The sequence below is a fragment of the Lissotriton helveticus genome, chromosome 6 (assembly GCF_964261635.1).
Source record: "Lissotriton helveticus chromosome 6, aLisHel1.1, whole genome shotgun sequence".
Taxonomy (NCBI): domain Eukaryota; kingdom Metazoa; phylum Chordata; class Amphibia; order Caudata; family Salamandridae; genus Lissotriton; species Lissotriton helveticus.
This window is the reverse complement of record NC_136067.1, coordinates 520,114,452-520,133,366: the sequence shown is the minus strand read 5'-3', so window position 1 is coordinate 520,133,366 and position 18,915 is coordinate 520,114,452. Positions and strand designations below refer to the sequence as shown.

Genomic DNA, 18,915 nt, shown 5'->3' with positions numbered 1-18,915 from the left:
TCATATACCTATTAAATCAACTATTTACACATCTTTGGACAGTCACACACCTCCCACCCAACCACACACACATTCACTATCCCATACAAATACTCACTTAACTAATTAATAACTAATATAGACTTTCACATAGCTAGTAACCAACGTATGTAGTAGTTTACACAAGATATAGGGTGATACAGATATTCACACAGTTTAATCACTATCACATATATTTAGTGAGACACTTTAAATTGGTCACTTAGACAGTCAGTCATAGTGCTACTAAATCCTCCATCCAGACACTTATACATCCACCCAGTCTTCAATGCAGATTGCTATATATATAATACTTATTTAAATATCGAACCAAACCACATTCACTGGATGATGTCATCAGTGATGTCAATTGAGATGTCATCAGTGATGTCACTGACCATGTCATGAATGATGTAATATGCGACATCATCAGCAGTGGATTGCGGGCGCGCGAGTTATAGTGGGAACAACTAACTAGAACAGAGGAATTTCAATGCTTTTGTATGAGTGAAAATGTCCAGCTAACTATAACACCTCGGAAACCTATGGCTTTTTGGTGAATTTCTTAGGTCTTTTAAATGATAATTCCTAACTATAACATGTCTGAAACCTATGTTTTTTTCAATGAATATATCTATATCCTACTGGCGATAGCCAGTAGGTATACATAGTTAGGACCTAGTTGCCATAGGAAATCCACAACATTCTATTGGGAATAACGTTGGCGTCGATTGAGGAAACTGTGTGACATTTTCCAAAATTTTGGCCAGCTCAGTTCTGCTCCTTCCCTGAAAGTTTTGGGGGGATTCGTCAAGCGGGGGCCGAGAAAAAAGGGGGGTCCCAAAACGTGTTTTCCCCATGTTAATTTCCATGGAACGTTCAGACACGACTACAGCCCGAACCGCTGAATGGAATTACACCAAACTTTGCAAAATTGTAGGGACTGGTACGCAGAAGTGCCTTTTCTATATTTGGTGAAAATTGCTTCAGTGGTTTTTATGAAAATTAACTTCAAAAACACATATATATCTATATAGGCTTACTGTAAGCTTACTGTACTCTGTACCTTCCCGAGTACGAGCTGCATTCTGATTGGCTGCCAATGTCTGTCAACACTCCAAAACAGAAATTGTTGGCAGCCATCTTGTACCTCGGTAGACTGAGGCACAGGAAAGCAGAAAAACAAACGTGTAGAACTCAAAAAGGTGGCAGGGTAGAAGCACCCTGACCCCCTAGGCCTGCTCAGGGGGTCCCACACGGACCCCCCAGGCCCTTCCCAATTTTTTTTTTTTTAGATCGGATTGGCTGTCAGCATTTCATCCAAGAAGTGTTGGCAGCCATCTTGGGACCAATATACATGATAGCACCTCATTAAAAAAGCATTGTAGTTAATAGAGGGTTTTAGGACTTTAGTTACATTATAAATCATTTGTTGATGGTACCATACTCATTTTAGGAATTGTGGTGTGTTCTAAGGTGACCATGTGAAAAAGCCTTCTGCTGGGATATCATGAATCATGTTTGAAAGAAAACTATTATCTCATGCTTTTCCCACAGTGGTTTGGAAGGGGATCTATAAGCTAAACTGAAAGCATATTTTCTGTAAATTCACATTATCTTTCTCAGTCATGTGAGAATGAAGTCTGACATTCTCAGTAAAACATGTACATCCAACAAGGACAGAGACGGTCAGTTGATTCCTTTGTGTTCTACTGCAGCCTCCTAGAGTGTTCTAAAGAACAACTAGAGCGCTAACAGTCCTACTTATTACAAAGGTATGGCACACCTGAAGCCATCTTGATTGGAATAAAGTGGTAACTCTTAAAACATTTAATTTATAAAGGAGCAAAATGAGGGGGTATATTTTGCCATAGAAAGTATGATTAGTGCTGCAGAAAGAAAAATTAGGGCACATTTTGAGTGACTTCTGAAATCCTCTTCTATTTCATTAAAAAATTCTGACATGCAGTCTCCCAAGATGACAAAAGAGCCCAAATGTAGCCCAAATATCACCCAGATGTAGCCCAAGTATAGCCTAATGACAGAATGTCCCAGAGTGTTCTAAAGAACAAGTAGAGCGCTAACAGTCTTACTTATGACAAAAGTATGGCACACCAGAAGCCATCTTGATTGGAATGAAGTGGTAAGTCTGAAAACATTTAATTTAAAAAGGAACAAAATGAGGGGGTTCATTTTGCCATAGAAAGTATGATTAGTGCTTCAGAAAGAAAAATTAGGGCACATTTTGAGTGACCTCTCAAATCCTCTTCTATTTCATTAAAAAAATTCTGACATGCAGACTGAAACATGCACTTAGAATACCAGCAGCAGACTTCCCTGGTGAGCAGTAGCTTTACTACAGTGATCTAATGAGCAACTAGAGTGCTAACATTCAGAATTTATGGCAAATGTGTGACACGTCTGAATGCCTTCTTGATGGAACCAAAGTAAACAAGCATTGAAAATGCAATAGATCTCGCCCTCGTTTAAGTTAAAGCCATTCTGTTTGTAATGAGGTGGCTTTTTAGCTTTGCTTTTATTAGTGTTTTTAAAACTTTCATGTAAATAACATGCATATGTATGCATATATGTATATGTATGCATGCATTTATATTTGTATTTATATATTCAGATTATATCTGTTTATATATGTATGTATGTATATATATATATATATATATATATATATATATACATACACATATATAAATACATATGCATATATATGTGTGCATGTAGAGAGGTAGAGGTGTAGAGGTAGAGAGGTAGAGGTAGAGACTAGGAGAGAGAGAAGTAGAGAGAGGTAGAGAGTAGAGAGTGAGTAATAGAGAGTAGAGAGTGAGTAGTAGATAGTAGAGAGAGTAGCAGAGACTAAGTAGTAGAGAGTAAGTAGTAGAGAGTAAGTAGAAGAGAGCAGTAGAGAGTGAGTAGTAGAGAGTAGTAAGGAGTGAGTAGTAGAGAGTAGTAGAGAGCGAGTAGTAGAGAGTGAGTAGCAGAGTGAGTAGCAGAGTGAGAGTAGTAGAGAGAGTAGTAGAGAGTAGTAGAGTGAATAGTAGAGTGAGTAGTAGAGAGTGAGAAGTAGAGAGAGAGTAGTAGAGAGTGAGTAGTGATGAGTGAGTAGTAAAGAGTGAGTAGTAGAGATAGTAGTAGAGAGAGAGTAGTAGAGAGTGAGTAGTAGAGAGTGAGTAGTAGAGAGTAGTAGATAGTGAGTAGTAGGGAGTGAGTAGTAGGGAGAGAGTAGTAGAGAGTGAGTAATAGAGAGTGAGTATTAGAGAGTAGTGTAGTAGAGAGTAAGTAGTAGAGAGTAGTGGAGAATATTCAAAAGTTTGGCACAGCACCACCTGCACAGTAAGTCCAATCAAATCATATCACTTCGAGTCCTTATTGAAGCGCTGAATCTTGGTGTATATTCAAATGCTTTTATTTTCCTTAAGTTTATGTACCACAGCCAGCCAACGCGTTTCGTTCTGTACAACAGAACTTCTTCAGGGCGTTCTTATTTCCTTCAAGTAATGTCGGTGTCCTGTTGTCATATAACTAGATATTTCTTCCAAATGTTCGACGAGACGTAAGTACATTCTTATTCAAAGTGACTAGGTATCAATTTTACCCACACAATTCGGGCACACTTGAATAATTTATAGCATCCTCAAAGTCAGTCTTTCAAAAATTCCAAAGTATAGGACATGATAATCCAAATCCAAATGTTTCTCAAGAAAAGTAATTTTCAATCGTTTGGAATATCGGCGTTTGGGCAGATATGACCCAGGGACCCCCATAATGCAAGGGGAATTAGTTCCCCCTCTGCAAACGCGCCAGGGGGCTGCGTTACAGAGAGGTTTAAAAGGGGCGTGGCTTCATTACACCTCTCTGCAATGCAGTCCCCTGGCGCATACTGGAGATTCCTGGTGGTCTTTCAGGTCTTATATAGTTAGGAATTAGCATTAAAAAAACCTTTGAAATTCACTGAAAAAAACATAGGTTTTAGGCCTTATATAGTTAGGAATTAGCATTTAAAAAACCTTGCTAATTCACTGAAAGAACCATAGGTTTCAGGCCTTATATAGTTAGGAATTAGCATTTAAAAAACCTTTGAAATTCATTTGAGATGTCATCAGTGATGTCACTGACCATGTCATTAATGATGTAATATGTGACATCATCAGCAGTGGATTGCGGGTGCGCAAAATATAGTTAGTACAACTAACTATATAGGAGCAATTTCAATGGTTTTGTATGAGTGAAATGTCCAGCTAACTAGAGCACCCCTAAAACTTATAGTTTTTTGAGTGAATTTTAAAGGTTTTTTAAATGCTAATTCCTAACTATATAAGGCCTGAAACCTATGGTTTTTTCAGTGAATATATATATATATATATATATATATATATATATATATATATATATATATATAAAAAAATATATATATATATATGCACACACACACACACATACACACATATTTATTTATACATACACACATAATTAGGTACATATATGGGAATCATCATACTAGAGGACCCCACCACACATGTAAAAGTTTCAGCTTCAACCCTTCTCTGACCTTTCATGTAAACTAGGCAGCAGTGGTAGAAAGATTTCCCAAATTGATTAACGTATGCCACATAGGAGAGACAGCATATGAAACAGTTGTTAACAGTAGTTCTTCCACAAACACCTTCTTCCTGAAAGCCTATCCCCAACAACTATGGAACTCGATGATGCAGGCATGGCACTCAAAGGTTGCAATAAAAGTTTTGATTTTAGAGAGAACCATTAATTCAGATAAAGTACAACATTAACATAAATAGCAACCCAGCTTTTAATAAAAGGTTGACATCACATACTTAACAAAGTTAGCGGAACCAGCCTCTTTTATTTAAGCTACATTAAAATAATATTTTTGTGGATCACTCTGATAATGGAAATGAAACACTGAACAGCATATTATTCTTAGAGTATGATATTATGCCAAAGTAGCAGACTTCAACACAAAATGTTGATTGGTTATGGGGTGTAAGGGGTCTGATGAAATGTGTAAGTTTAATTATTCATTAGGAATTATTTATTTCATTTTTACTAGACTGATTTAACAGACACTTGCATGTACATAGGCTAGCTGATATGAGAGTTACAGATGTAAGGGATGAGATAAATATGTCCTGAGAACGTCTCTCATGTTGCTGCTAATAAGATGACAATCATCTACGTATCACCCGTTTTAAACTGCGATAAAGCAACTAAAAAAGCAAACAGGAAAATATGGTGGAAATGACCCACAGTACGGAAAACTGCAAAAAAAAAATATGTCTCAGTCAACATCAAATAGTGGAAAAATGGTAACTGGCCAGTGGGCAGACAAGCCTAAGTGTATGGTCGCATAAGCATTCGCCAGAGCAGCTTTGGTTTTATTAGCTAAAAGCAGCAGCTTCTGGCCCAGAGAGTATATGGCAGCAGTGGCGGGCGCCACAAACAAAAAGTGGTGAGGCGGGTGGATGGGGTTTAGAAGGAGGGGAGTGTGGGAGAGTAGGGTCTGCTATCCTATGGTCACCCCAAATTTTTGCTTTTTGCTTCACTGGTTTATGACTTAATGTGACTGTGGGCCTGCTAATCAGACCCACAGCCTGCTGCTCTCTCTCTAAATTAATGCCAATGCACATTAGGTGCATTACGAAATTGGAACTGGCTCACCTTATTGGCCCCTGTAACAGTGTACCCCAGGTACCCAGGGCATAGGTGCTTCCAAGGCCTACCAGGGGCTGCAGCATGTATTATGCCACCCCTGGCCTGGCCTCCATATTTGACAAAACTGGCTGATCACTCAGCTGAGGTAAGTCGGTGTAATCACCCCTTACTTAGGTATCGTATATCTATATCTAACCTAAAATGGGCACATATGTTCGTATCAGCCACTCCTATGGAAGGCCTCATCAATCCTGGAGGCAGAGTGCTTGGAAATATGTGAGATGGTGCTCTAGCATGAGCTGAGCCTTTCTGCAGCTTTCTGAACCACGTCCTTTAGCTGTTCCATGAGACTGCCATACCATATACTCTTAAATGCATTATGAACCTCGCGGTTAAATGCTATCTTTGGTTTGGCTTTATCAAAACATGTCGAGTAAGGTGTCATACGAATTGGAACACTACCCCCTCGCCAGTTCTGGCGACGGGGGTAGCATTCCACCCTTCTAGAGGGACACGACATGTACATAACCTGAAACCCGGGTAAAGTTAAACATGAGCCTCAGCATCACAAAATGGATGCTGCCACCACAGACACAAGTCTGACCTCCTGCTGCTGGGAGTCCTTCCAGCGAGCGAGGCTTGGACAATGGGTTTCCTGCCTTGGAAGGTGCTAGCACCACCCCAGACAGGGTTTTGTGTATTGGGTAGGACAGGGCTGAATAGATTGAGACATGCCTGGGGCGCACAAGGTGTCCCTGTGCATAGGCCAGTTCAAACCGGTGCTGGGGCTCTCCAGCCCCAGTCTTGGCGCGAAGCTGGACAAAGGAAAGGGGGTGTAACCACCCCCCTTCCTGGTCCCACCCAGAGGAGGGACCTAGCAGGTAATCCGGCCCCTAGATTTAGAATAAGAGTAGGAGATGTGTCCCAAGACTTCAGATCATCCTGAACTCGACTTGAAACTAAGAAGAAGACTGGACTTCGACATTCTGCTGCACAGAAGACGGAAGAGAATCTCCCTTGTGGCCAAGGAGTGACCACCCTGTGAATACAGGCACCAACCAGCAACTCGACGTCTGCTTTGCCGCCGCCTCCTGCCGGAGCCCGAGCCCAGAGCCCGACGAGACCCAGACTGCCAGACATCTCAGAGCCCGATCCACAGTCCCTGCAAAGAAGAGACCCGTGGAGGCACCGAGAGACGTGGGACCGGCCATCTCGAAAGACCCCCGAGAAGCTGACTGCGCAGCATCCGAGGCACCCTCGACGCTGTGCTTTGGGGTTTGAGAAGCCCCACCACCGAGCAGCATCTGCACCGAAGATCAGCCCCCCAGCATCTCCACGATCTGCGTGGGGCCCATTTGCACTTTGCCACTCGACGCGCCATCCCGGCCACTTGCCACGTGGCAAGCGGCCATCTTGGCGACGAAACCTACAATCTATACCGCTGGTCTGGTTGCTCCAGACTGGCCCTTGCTCCCCTGAGAAGGAGCACCCGCTCTGACCTTGCTGGTCCGAGTAACAAGCTTTTCCCACTTCCTCCGTGGCTTGCATTAGCCAAGGCCTGTTTGCTCCAATCAAGTTGCCGACACCGCCATCAGCTAGAGCCTTCGTAGGACAGCTCATGATCGACTCCTGGACGTCCTTGACCTCTTCGTGTCTACGTGGCTGCGGAGACAAGCTGCACCTCTTCACCTGTTTGCACCCGACATCGCCTGGTTCCACGGTAGTCACTGGCTAGTGACTTTGAACATTGTTCCCTCTGCTTTCAGGTCTTCACATCTTCAGATCCATCCTTGGATCCACCGGAACTCTCCTCGATGACCCGCCTTGAGCATCTTCATCTCCAGGCACCATCGACCTGCGTGACGAAACCCGACTCATCTTCGCACCTGTGCACCCGCTTCCTGTGGGTGAGGTAACTCAGCAACGCCGGTGTTCCTACACTGGTACACACCTCTAGTGCCTAGATCTAAAGTTTTGTCCTTCTAGGTCAGTCGGAGGGTTCCTAAAACAGTAACTTTATAACTTTTACGCACCATTGACATTGCATTGGTGCATGCGTGTGCCTTAAGCGCTGCACCCGAGTCCCGCGGGCCTTTCCCGACTTCTTCACTGTTAGTCCCGAACAGCTCCAGCGATTCCCCAAGGCCCTAGGCCTACTTCCTTTCAGATTGGTGGTTCTTATACCACTATTTTAATATATGGTTTAGGTGGCCCCTAGGGCTCATCCATATTGTGCAACTTTTGTGTATTTAAACTGTGTTTTGTTTTAACGCATATGCTTCTGTGCTCATAAAGAGCATAGGGGATTTTGTAGCAAATAAATATATATATATTTTCAATATATATCTGTGTGGTGTCCTTTCATTTGGTATTCAAGGGGATTGTGTATGGTAAAACAGCTTGGTTCACATGCCTTTACAGAGTTTAGCCTAAGACTGCTTTGTCCACGCTACTAGGATAGCTGGTCTATCAGGTTGACTTACAACCAATCATCATAAGGGTTGCTTGGCATGGTACAAGGTGATCACTAGAACTAGTGAGCATCATATACCAGGCCAACTTCTCACAGGGAGGTTTAATAATAATTTTAAAATGGAGACTTACCGTAACGGATGTATGATGTTACAACGCGATCAAAATGATCGCGGTACATCACAACGCATCTTTTACAACGCAAGTCGTTACCACGAATTACACTGTAGGGTGCTGGACTTAGGAATAGTAAGATTTACTATTCCAACTCCAGCCTACGTACAGTAGGGAAGGTGTTGGATTAGTAAATCTACTATTCCTTAGTCTAGAGCGCCCTCCAGCGCAAGTCGTGGTAACGACTTGCGTTGTAAAAGATGCGTCGTAATGGCACCGCGGTGTTTTGACCACGTTGTGAAGGATGTTTACCACCATAACCTGATGGCCGCCTTGCGCCTCGGTCTTTCTGTGCTTCCTGGCCAGCACACACTAGGACAGCATCTCAGACTCCCTGTGCAATACTGGTGCTGCTCTCATGCTATGAGAGTAGCGCAGGGATTGGCCTGATGAGGCTGGTTTAACGCTCGTTCAGGCACAGAGATCTGTGCTATTTTCCAACCCGGCTGTGCAATACAGCTGGGTTGGAGAAACCTAAGTATCCATGTGTGTTTGGCCCCCAAACACATATGCGCACTTAGAAGTGCACCAACCAGTCCTCCCCACCCCCCTGCCATTGCCTCACCCCTCCCTACACAAGCTGGCTGAGCCAGCAGCTGAAAAATAAAACAATAATAAAATATTGTTTTATTTTTCAGCTACTGGCTTTGAGCCAGTGGGGCGACGCTCCTTCCCCATTGAGCAGGAGCCACCCCTGTATGGCAGCGTGACACAGGCAAGATGCATAAGAGAGCAGGAAGTAGGAATATTTACCTAATACGTCTTCTTTGACCCAATATACTATAAGCATGAAGCGGTTCAAAATGATGGATTACTACACATATTGCACAGAGTGGCTAGAGGACTTCAAATTCACAACCATAATTTTTTCTGCCTGCCCATTTTGACAATATAAAGGAAGGTGTCCACAATCGTTTAGATTATTCTGTCTGAGAACACCATATTCAGGTAAGTAATCGTATTTAGTTACATCGCACTACAATGGGGTTATCGAAACAAGAAACACACCCAACCTCCACGCCGCAGTGAAATAGCTTTTTAGTTGACTAAGAAGCACCGTCATCACAATTTTGGTATCATCTTCCCTTTTTCCATCTGCCCTTCAATAAAAATAAAAAAAATTCACCTTCATCAAGTTGTTTTTCATCAGTTGTCATTTGAAGTTCTTTCAAACTTAACTCCATGGTCAGTTTAAAATCACAGTCCTCTTCAGTCTCATCATCACTCTCTGTGAAACAGTAAATAGATTGCACATTTATATTCTATCATTGTTTTGCAATGCTACTTTAATCAGTGGATCGACAACGTAAAGATGCCAGTACACAGAGAATCTTAAGTGAGTAAAGCCAATACCTGCCAGAGCCAGTGCAAACAGTCTGTCGAGGTCCACTTTTGACAGACACTTCTGGCATCAGAGAGAAAAAGTCCCTCACATATTAAAAGATATTGAAAAATACCACCTTCGGAAACTTTGTTCTTCACACTGCAAGTTCCCCTGCATATTATTTAATATTGAAGTGCCACTCAGGCTGTGATGCTGACATTTTTTATATGGAGACTGGGTGATACTTCATACCAGCAGTAAACTTCAGAGCCAATAACCAATAGAGAACTCCAGAAGATAGGCTTTTCACTTTTGTCTCATAGTTTAGCCTGTCCCAAAAGTCAGAAGTTCAGGATCTTCATTTTGGGAAGAACTGTACAAAGTCTTCTTGCTTGTGCTGAATGTCTCATGTTGCAGGGAACTGAAGTACTAGCCTGACGGAGGGGCTGTGTGCCTGTTCAAGGGCAGGGAGCCCATGCACCATGATAGACCTTATGACTCCAGCCTCGTCCTTCCCTAAATAATACTGCTATGGGACACATTCCCTATGGCTGCCAGCAACAGAGATAATGGACGACACACAGCCAGTTTCCTTAGCAAGACACAAATTAAATTAAGGTATCAAAAAGTTAACTCTCATTAACAATTTCTTCTAAATCCATGCAAGTGATCCCAGAAATCTCAGGGTCAGTCAGACTCCACAGACTAATCCATCAAAACTCCATTAGCATCATCCGCTATAGCACCAAGTGCGTAAGCGGCCTGATGAATAGAGTCTACTGGAAGATTGCTCAAGGGTGTGTCACTTAAGAAAGGACTGTGGCAGGTAAGTGCTATGTAAAGGCTTACTGAAGGGCTTACTGAAGATGCAATAGAGCAGGACCCAATGATCCAACATGTCATAAAAGCAGCAGGCATCTGCCTCAGAAGCAATGGCAAAAAATGCATCATAGGTGTAGTACAAAAGCCTGAGGCGAAAGCAGGAACACCTACCTTCATTGTGTTCTATGCACTATTAGGCTTTTGTACAAATGTGGGTAACTGGTGGGGGGGTAGCAGTGAACTGAAACCTTACTCAAACTCACAAGTCAACCTGAAATTTACGGGTGCTCAAGCCTCTTGTAGCTTGGCACAGAGCAGTCAGGCTTAACTTAGAGGCGATCTGTAAAGTATTTATGCAGCACTTCAGACAGTAATAAAGTGAAACAGAAGAAAAATCTCACATCAATGTAGAACAACTGAATAAATAATCTAAGGCCAAAACGACAAAAATTCAATCAATAGAACGGGAGACATGCAATTTTAAAGATTTAGATGGAAATAGCACCAAAAAATAAAGTGCCAACTGTGGTTAACTGGCCAAAGTAACAAGTTCATGCCGACCGCAATGGAGCACGAGCCAGCTACATTGACAAAGTCTGGTCAGCTGAATAAGTGTTACATAAATCCTGGTTGCGGAGAGGTGAGTGATTGTGTGTCAAGGATGCATCACACAGCCGAGGTGATCCGAGTTCCTGATGGGAAGATGTGTTGCGCAGCAAATGTTCCAGGAAGCTGCAAGGCTACAATGCAAGATCTTGGTTCACAGTCAAGTATGTCGTCGACGAGGGGCTTGTGATTTGAAGTCCTGCATGGAAGATGAGTTGCGCACCGGCTGCTTCAGAAGTTGTGGGGCTTGCAAAGTGGTGCCCTGCATCGTCGTCAATGATGCGGTCAACTAGGTACATATGATGCAAGTACCGTCATCCAGGATGAATCGCGTAGCAGCGGTACAAGCAGGCTCTGTTGTTAAGCCCTGCATTGGGATGCGTCACACAGTGGTTCCAATGTGGAGCTTGGTGAGGTGATGAATCATGCTGCGGTTCCGATGCAGTTTTGGGAGAAAATGTGTGACGCTGCACCAGTTCTGCTGGAACAACAATTAGGCTGGCAAAGCACAGTCGGGCCCACTTTCAAGAGTCCAGGACTCGGGTGGCACTACTTGGGAGGGTAGGAGTCATCAATGGTGGAGTCCAGGTGCTGGGCTGTTGGAGCCTGTTCTAGCACGGCGACTCTGATCAGGAGGTAAGCCAACTTTCTCTTGAGGTCACTCTGGTGGTCCTGGGTTCAAGATGCAGGTCCAGTCCTTCTCACTCAGGCAGGAGGACAACACAGCAACAGTCCACCTTGCTGTAAAGCAGTCCTTTTTCTGAGTTTTTGACAGGGGTAGTGGTGCACAAAGAGCTGAGTCCGACGGTCCATTATTTATAACTGGTGCCGACTTTGAAGTATGAGACGGTTTTGGAGGTTTCCACACTCCTGTGGTGTTGGGCATCCCCTTCCTCTCCGCCCAGCCCGTCATGGGACACAAACGACTAGTGATAAACCCTCTGTGAGTGTGTTCAGGCAGAGCCTTTGTGATGTGCAAGTGTGGTGGGTGACAACTCCACCCTCTCGTTAAGTCAGAGCGGCTCATCCTGCCAAACACCTATGTTCCCTCTGTCTCACTGTCTGGGAGTAATACACAAATACCAATTGCCAGCTACACCTAGACATGCGAGCCAGAGACAGGCTGTAGGCACCAAATGGTTAGGACAAGAAAATGCCAAGTTTCTATAGTGGGAGTTTCAGAATAGAGACTTTAAATAAAACTTTACCATTATAGAGAGATTTGAAGTACAGTTCAAATGTAATAAGTGAACCAAAGAATAACCTATTGGAGAAGTAGGCCTTGCAGCAGTGAATAACAAATGTAACAAAAAAATCACTTCCAAAACATATGTAACTTTAAAAAGTAAAATTTCAATGCGCTGCCCTTGCCCTATGGGCTATTAAGGCCTACCCTAGGGGTGACATACGCATAAAAAAAAGTTAGGTCTGGCAAATAGGTATATTTTGCCAGGTTATATTTGCAGTTTAAAACTACACACACAGGCTGCAATGGCAGGCTGAGACATGTATTTACAAAGCTACTTAATTGGCACAATCAGTGCTTCAGGCCAATTAGTAGCATTTGATTCACAGGCCCAGGGTACATATGGGTATCACTTTACCAGGGACTTAAAAGTAAATTTAATGTGCCAATCGGGCACAAGCTGATTCCCACATGTTATGGGGAGGGTGAGAGAGCACAAGCACTTTAGCACTGGCTAGCAGTGGTAAGGTGCAGTGTCCAAAGGGCAACAAAAACGAGATCAGCAAACAAGGGTGACAGTTCTAAATCTTGCCCCAGCTTATCTACAACACATTTTATAATTGTCTACACCTGCAGGCAGGATTGGAAAAGCATTTTCAAATAAGTTGTTACTATAACAGTTTTGTTGTTTTTATATGCAAGATACTCAGATTCATATTCTATTTAGATAATTCTGTTGAACTCACTTCCCACTGTATAGTTGGCACACTATCAGACCTAAGATTTCAATCGGGAGATTACAGGGCAGAATCCCTACAGCAGTGGTTGTAAACCTATGGTCCAGGTACCTCTGGGGGTTTGCGTCCGCTATTCAGAGGGTCTGCGACTGCTCTGAAAATTAAATATGAATTTAGAAAAGCCTCAACCCTCCCATTGAAATGATTTTAAAAAAATGTGTTTGTGAATGAAATAAAATATTTAACCCGTTCGCTGCGTGCGTCGGCCAACGGCCGTCGCGAGCACTAACTCTGTAGTGCTGTGCACGCCCGTTGGCCGACACGGCCGTGCCTGCGTACCGAAAACGCCCACACCGCGGCGGATTCTACGCCATGCTTAACAGGTTAATAATTTATGCATTTGTTTGATGAATGTTTATGTATTTTTGTGTACTATTTAGAGGTTCAAATCATCGAAATTGCTTAAACAAGGACCCCGGCTTACAGCATGACTCAATAGGGGTCCTCGGATTCCAATAATGACCTAGTGGGGGTACCCGGAGTCCTGTAACGATTAAGGAGTGGTCCACATAAGTTGAATGGTTAAGAACCACTGCCCTACTAGATTGTGGGTGCTTTACTGAAATACATGAAACTCCATATTGGGGTAAGTCAGCAGTTCCAAGTTATTAAGAAAGAGGTAAATCAGCAATTACAAGTTAATTGAGAAATAGGAAGGGATTCGAACAGTACTGGAACATGAGATAGTTCATAAACCAGAACTTGCGGTGAGACGGAGATAAGGAAAACAAAAGCAATGATCTATATGCATCTCTGAACACTTGTTCACACACGAAGTGTAGACAGAGGTTACCTTAGAAACGATCTCGGTCTGGAAGAATACGGATTTGGCTTATAGAGAGACCCAGATAGGCCTATCCTTTATGTTGTTAAACACAATGGGGAAAAACCACACACACACGTCGATAAATATGGTCTTTTATAGATATTTTAAGTGATTGCACTTGAATACCAGTACTCCTGGCCCATACATAACCCCAGCTCTCTGATGGGAATGAAACTCCCACAATTAAATGAAGAGCAAAGGGAGACAATGGATAGTCCATTAAAAAAGAAAGAATTAAGGATCACCATGGAACAAATGAAAAAAGGGTAGACTTCTGGAATACATCAGTCAATCAATCAATCAATCAGGGGTTTATAAAGTGCAGCTACTCACCCAGAGGGTGTCAAGGCGTGGGGAAAGGGGTTGCCAGGGGGCGCGCAGCTTCTGGAAGTTCACAGAGCTGTGTCGAAGAGCCAGGTCTTGAGGTCTTTCAAGAACTTGGGGAGTTATGGTGTCTGTCACAGGTGGGGAGGGAGTTCCATGCCTTGCCAGCAAGGAGGGAGAAGGAGCTCCTCCTGATCTGGTCTTTTTGATACGTGGTACCATCACAAGGGAAAGCAGGGCCGAGGAGGGATCTTCTGAACATCTTGGAGTCTGCGGGCTAGAGTACAATGAGAGACTGTGTTAAAGGCCGCGGAGAGGTCCAGGTGGATGAGGGCCATAGTCTCTCCTCTGTCGAGGAGGGAGCGTATGTCTTCTGTCGCAGCGAGAAGGGCAGTTTCGGGGCTGTGGTTCTTCCTGAAGCCTGATTGGGAGGAGTCGAGGATGTTGTTTTCTTCTAAGAAGGAGGAAAGTCGACTGTTGAGGGCTTTTTCCATGACTTTCGCCGGGTACGGAAGTAAGGAGATTGGTCTGAAGTGCTTGAGGTTGGTGGGGTCCACAAAGGGTTTTTTCAGGAGAGGGTTGATCTCGGTGTGTTTCCAGTCGTTTGGGAAGGAGGCGATCTCGAAGGAGTGGTTGAAGATCCTCTGAAGTTCGAGGGCAATGATGTCTGCGGCTCTGTGGTAGATGTGATGGGGGCAGGGGTCTGTGGGGGCCCCGGAGTAGGCGGTCTTCATAGTCTTTAGGGTGTCTTCCATGATGAGGGCAGTCCAGCTGTCCAGTGTCCGCTGCGTGGTGAGGGAGAGGGTTCCTCATGGAGGTTGTCGTCATCAAAGTTGTCATATATGGACTTGATTTTGTGGTGGAAGAAGGTGCTGAGTCTGTCACAGAGGTCCTAGGAGGGGAGGGGATATTTGATGATGCCGAAGAGTTCCTTGCTGTTGTGTGCGTGGAGATTCTGTCCTGGAGTGCTTTCTTCCATGGGTATCTGATGAGTTTGTGGTGGGCGTGGAAAATAAAAAAGAAAGAAAGAAAAATAAAGGAAAAGGAGGGAAAACTGAATTAGGTATACAAGAGTGAGGAAAACAGAAAGGGAAACCAGGGACCGAGAGGAGGCAGTCCGGCACGCAGGAAGCAGAGAGGCCGGCTAGAAGCAAGGCAGTCCAAGAGAAAGGCACAGGGCCTCGAACCGAGGTCCGCGGCGGTGCTAAGCAGGGCACCTACGGTGGAGCTGTGGGAGCAGAATCCTGACCAGAAGGTCAGAGGACTTGCTCAGTCCAGTGCACAGAGGCCACCACTAAGTAGGGGTCAGGCGGGACATCTAGGAAGCGGCACAGGAAACACGCGGGAGGGGGAGCGGCCACGGGGACATCAGCTGCAGGAGCAAAAACAGAGCGAAAGAAAGCAGGGAACATTAAAAATAAAGAAAAATTAAAGAACAAGGAGGGAAACTGAATAAGGGATACAAGAGTGAGGAAAACAGAAAAATGGAAACCATACGTGAGCTCCAAAGATAGTTCTATCAGACATACTACAGAATACTGAAACAAACATTTTAACAGGTAAAACTGTCTCCTTCATTCCATAAGAACAGCTATAACTGTAGAGGTTTCTAAGCCATATAAGGATCTGCAGACTTCAGGTCTTACCATCCTTTCTTAATGATACATGTTGACACTGAGATCCATAGTGGAAGTTTAGAGTGAAGATTATTTACAGTAATTTCAGACCCAAAAAACTCTGACCAGTTGGGGTTCCTCCCAAGATGCAATGCTACATGTAATTTGTGTATCTTTGTATTTGTGAATTCCTTTCAAGAAATATCGGAAGAAACGTAATGTGTAGTTGCCTCTCTAAACACAGAGAAGGCATTTGATCCAGCAAAACGTAACTCTATGTTCCGTGTGCTGGAAAAGTCTATTTTTGATTACAGTACTGTAGTGGATATGCCTGCCATACTTAAAACTAAAATCTCTAGCATGCATCGGAACAGGTAAGATAGTATCGGACAGGTGGCCCTAAATTGAGAGATGACCTAGAAAGCTGGAGAGAAGTGTGTGTGTGTGTGCGCACATATCCACACACAGGTTGGTACAGATACTTAAGACTGAGGAAACACCAATTTAAATACCAGGAAAACCTTCTACTCCTTTGAGCTACAGAACATCTATTTTAGCCCAACAACCCCCTAAACAGGCGACTAATCATCGATATTATAAATGTACACCTCACTGCAAATTGGCTTAATCTTATGTTTTCCCTCTTCTGACTTCAAAACAATGAAAATAAACCTCAACAGTGTAAGCGTTCCACCATACGAATAGGTCTTGCTTTCTTCCTGTGAATCAACAACCTCTAAGCACATCTCCAACGCATAACACTAATGTGGATGATGGCAGAACAGCTGTTGAGAAGGAAGGCAAACAAAAACTAGGAGCATCATAGCGAACATGAACAGAATTTTCACTTATCCTTACCTGAATGGGGATCTGATTTCAGTCTGAATGAATAAAGGTTGACGGACAAGCTTAGGAACCGGGCAGAACCAGATAAAACACTTACTTGGGACCAACAAGGCTACAGCTGGTACTAAGTTAGATTTAGATGCATCCTTTACCTGTTTGAGTCCCTTTTCTGTGTGTACAGGAATAAATTTGTGGCCTCCTGAAGGGTTCCGATAGTTGAAATGTTTGACAATAGGCATTAAGTGCAGTGGGGAAGTGGAATGTTTAACTACCACAGTATGAAAGTGCAGGCTGGAGGCAGTTGGAGAGATTGCTTTGTGTTTTTTATCTTGAATTTTGAGCCACCGCATTGTTGATCTCTTGTAGTAAAGAGGAAAATAACACTGTGCAGTTAGCCTAGACAGTACCAGGATTGGATAGATAGGGCTAATATCAAGTAGATAATTATGTGAATTCATGGCAGAACCCATATACGCCACTGCCTTCGAAGGCTAAACGATGAACCTGCTTGTTTAAAGTACATCTTAGGAACACATGGCCTTGGTAGACTTTGAAAATGCCTTTGATTGAGTGCACTGGCTTTTTATATTTCAGATGTTGAAAGGTATGAATTTTGGTTCTCTTTTCAGGGGTCTAGGTCCACTCTCTCCCGCACCTTCGCTGTGCTGTATCTTGCCTCCAGACTCCGACCGCCTCCTTGGGAGGTTCGAGGCTGCTGTCTGCTCCTGCACATGCTGCCTGCTCCAACTGGGACCAGACTGCCTGCAACCGCCGTAGCCTTTCTCAGCCGTTTTTTTTCTTAATTTTCCCTATTGTGCCACTGTTATTGTACCCATCTGTGTCTTGTTCTAATTCCACCACTGTTTTTATTTTCTTGTGCCTGCCTGTTCCTTTCGCCGATGCGGTCCTGGCGCCCCCCCCCCCGAATTCTCCCTCTAGAATTACCCCCCTGGGATTCCCCTGCTCGCTCCTACTAGCCTCTCCTCCCTCCCACCTCCCCTACTTAATGGTGGCCGCTGCGCAGTCGCGCCAAAGGCAAGCCCATCTGCGCCTGTCCGCGGCCAGCGCCAGGAACCCTGGACCTCCCACTACCCATCGCTACGACACCACCACCCTCCTCGCACTCAACCCTGGAAGACTTAGAGAATGCCAACAGGCCTCGCCCAACACGACCCACGGCCAGTTCTCCTGCCTCCACTGCCGCCAGACCCTCACCGCCACCCCAACCTCCAACACCACCGAAGTCAGCACCAGCGACACCCGAAAATACATCCTCCTTAACGTACGCTCCGTACACAAACACGCCATGGAAATCTGGAACCTACTCGACTCTCTCTTGCCTGACATCACCTTCTTCACAGAGACGTGGACCAACCCATCCTCCACCGCCATCAGCACCGCCATCCCAGACTGATACAAGATCCAGAGGAAAGACCACTCCAACCACCGAGGAGGGGACCTTGCCATCGCCCACAAGAGCACCCTCCGCCTTACTACCTCCAGCGAAATCTTCCCCTCCACCGAACACCTGCACTTCCAGATCCAGACCACCCCCAAAGCCACACTCCGAGGAACCCTCATCTACAGATCCCCAAGGCCCCCAAACACTCTTCGCCACCATCACCGACTTCATCGCACCACACGCCTTCGCCTCAACAAACTACATACCCATTGGAGACCTGAACTTCCACCTCGACAACCCCAGCAACCCAAACTCCACTATCCTTCATGACAACCTCGCCAACATCGGACTTAAACTCGTAAACACACCCACCCACAGAGCAGAACACACCCTTGAATCCATTTCCGCGGCAGGAAACAGCGTCCAATTCAGCCACACAACGCAGCCGCCATGAACTGACCACCACTGCGTACACTTCGCCATCAACAAACCCAAGGCACCCAAACCAGCCCAATGCCCACCAAGAAGGAACTGGAGCAAGGCTACCGACATGGAACTTAACTCCACCCTCACCCGAGACAACCACACCTGGGCACCTGACACAAATGACACAGCCAGAGAACTCCACACCTGGATCTCCAACTGCGCAGACGAGCTCGCCCGCTACGCAACCCCGACAGACAACGCCCCAGGAAAGCCACCTGGTTCACCACCGCTCTCCAAGAAGCCAGACGCACCTGCAGACGCCTGGAGAAGTACTGGGAAAACACCCAGACAACCGAAAACCACACCACCTACAAGAATGCCATGAGGGATT

At 44.6% G+C, this 18,915-nt stretch overlaps 1 protein-coding gene across 4 annotated transcripts in view; it reads right to left on the bottom strand.

Moving 5' to 3' along the window:
* Positions 1 to 18,915, bottom strand: part of ZNF451 (zinc finger protein 451) — a 776,596-nt gene that overhangs the window by 109,820 nt on the left and 647,861 nt on the right. For all 4 annotated transcript variants that reach the window (XM_078647977.1, XM_078647979.1, XM_078647978.1 and 1 more), the window contains one exon: positions 9,476 to 9,577. In XM_078647977.1, coding sequence (XP_078504103.1) covers positions 9,476 to 9,577 — 102 coding nt within the window. Of the gene's footprint in view, positions 1 to 9,475; positions 9,578 to 18,915 lie in introns of those variants that run through there.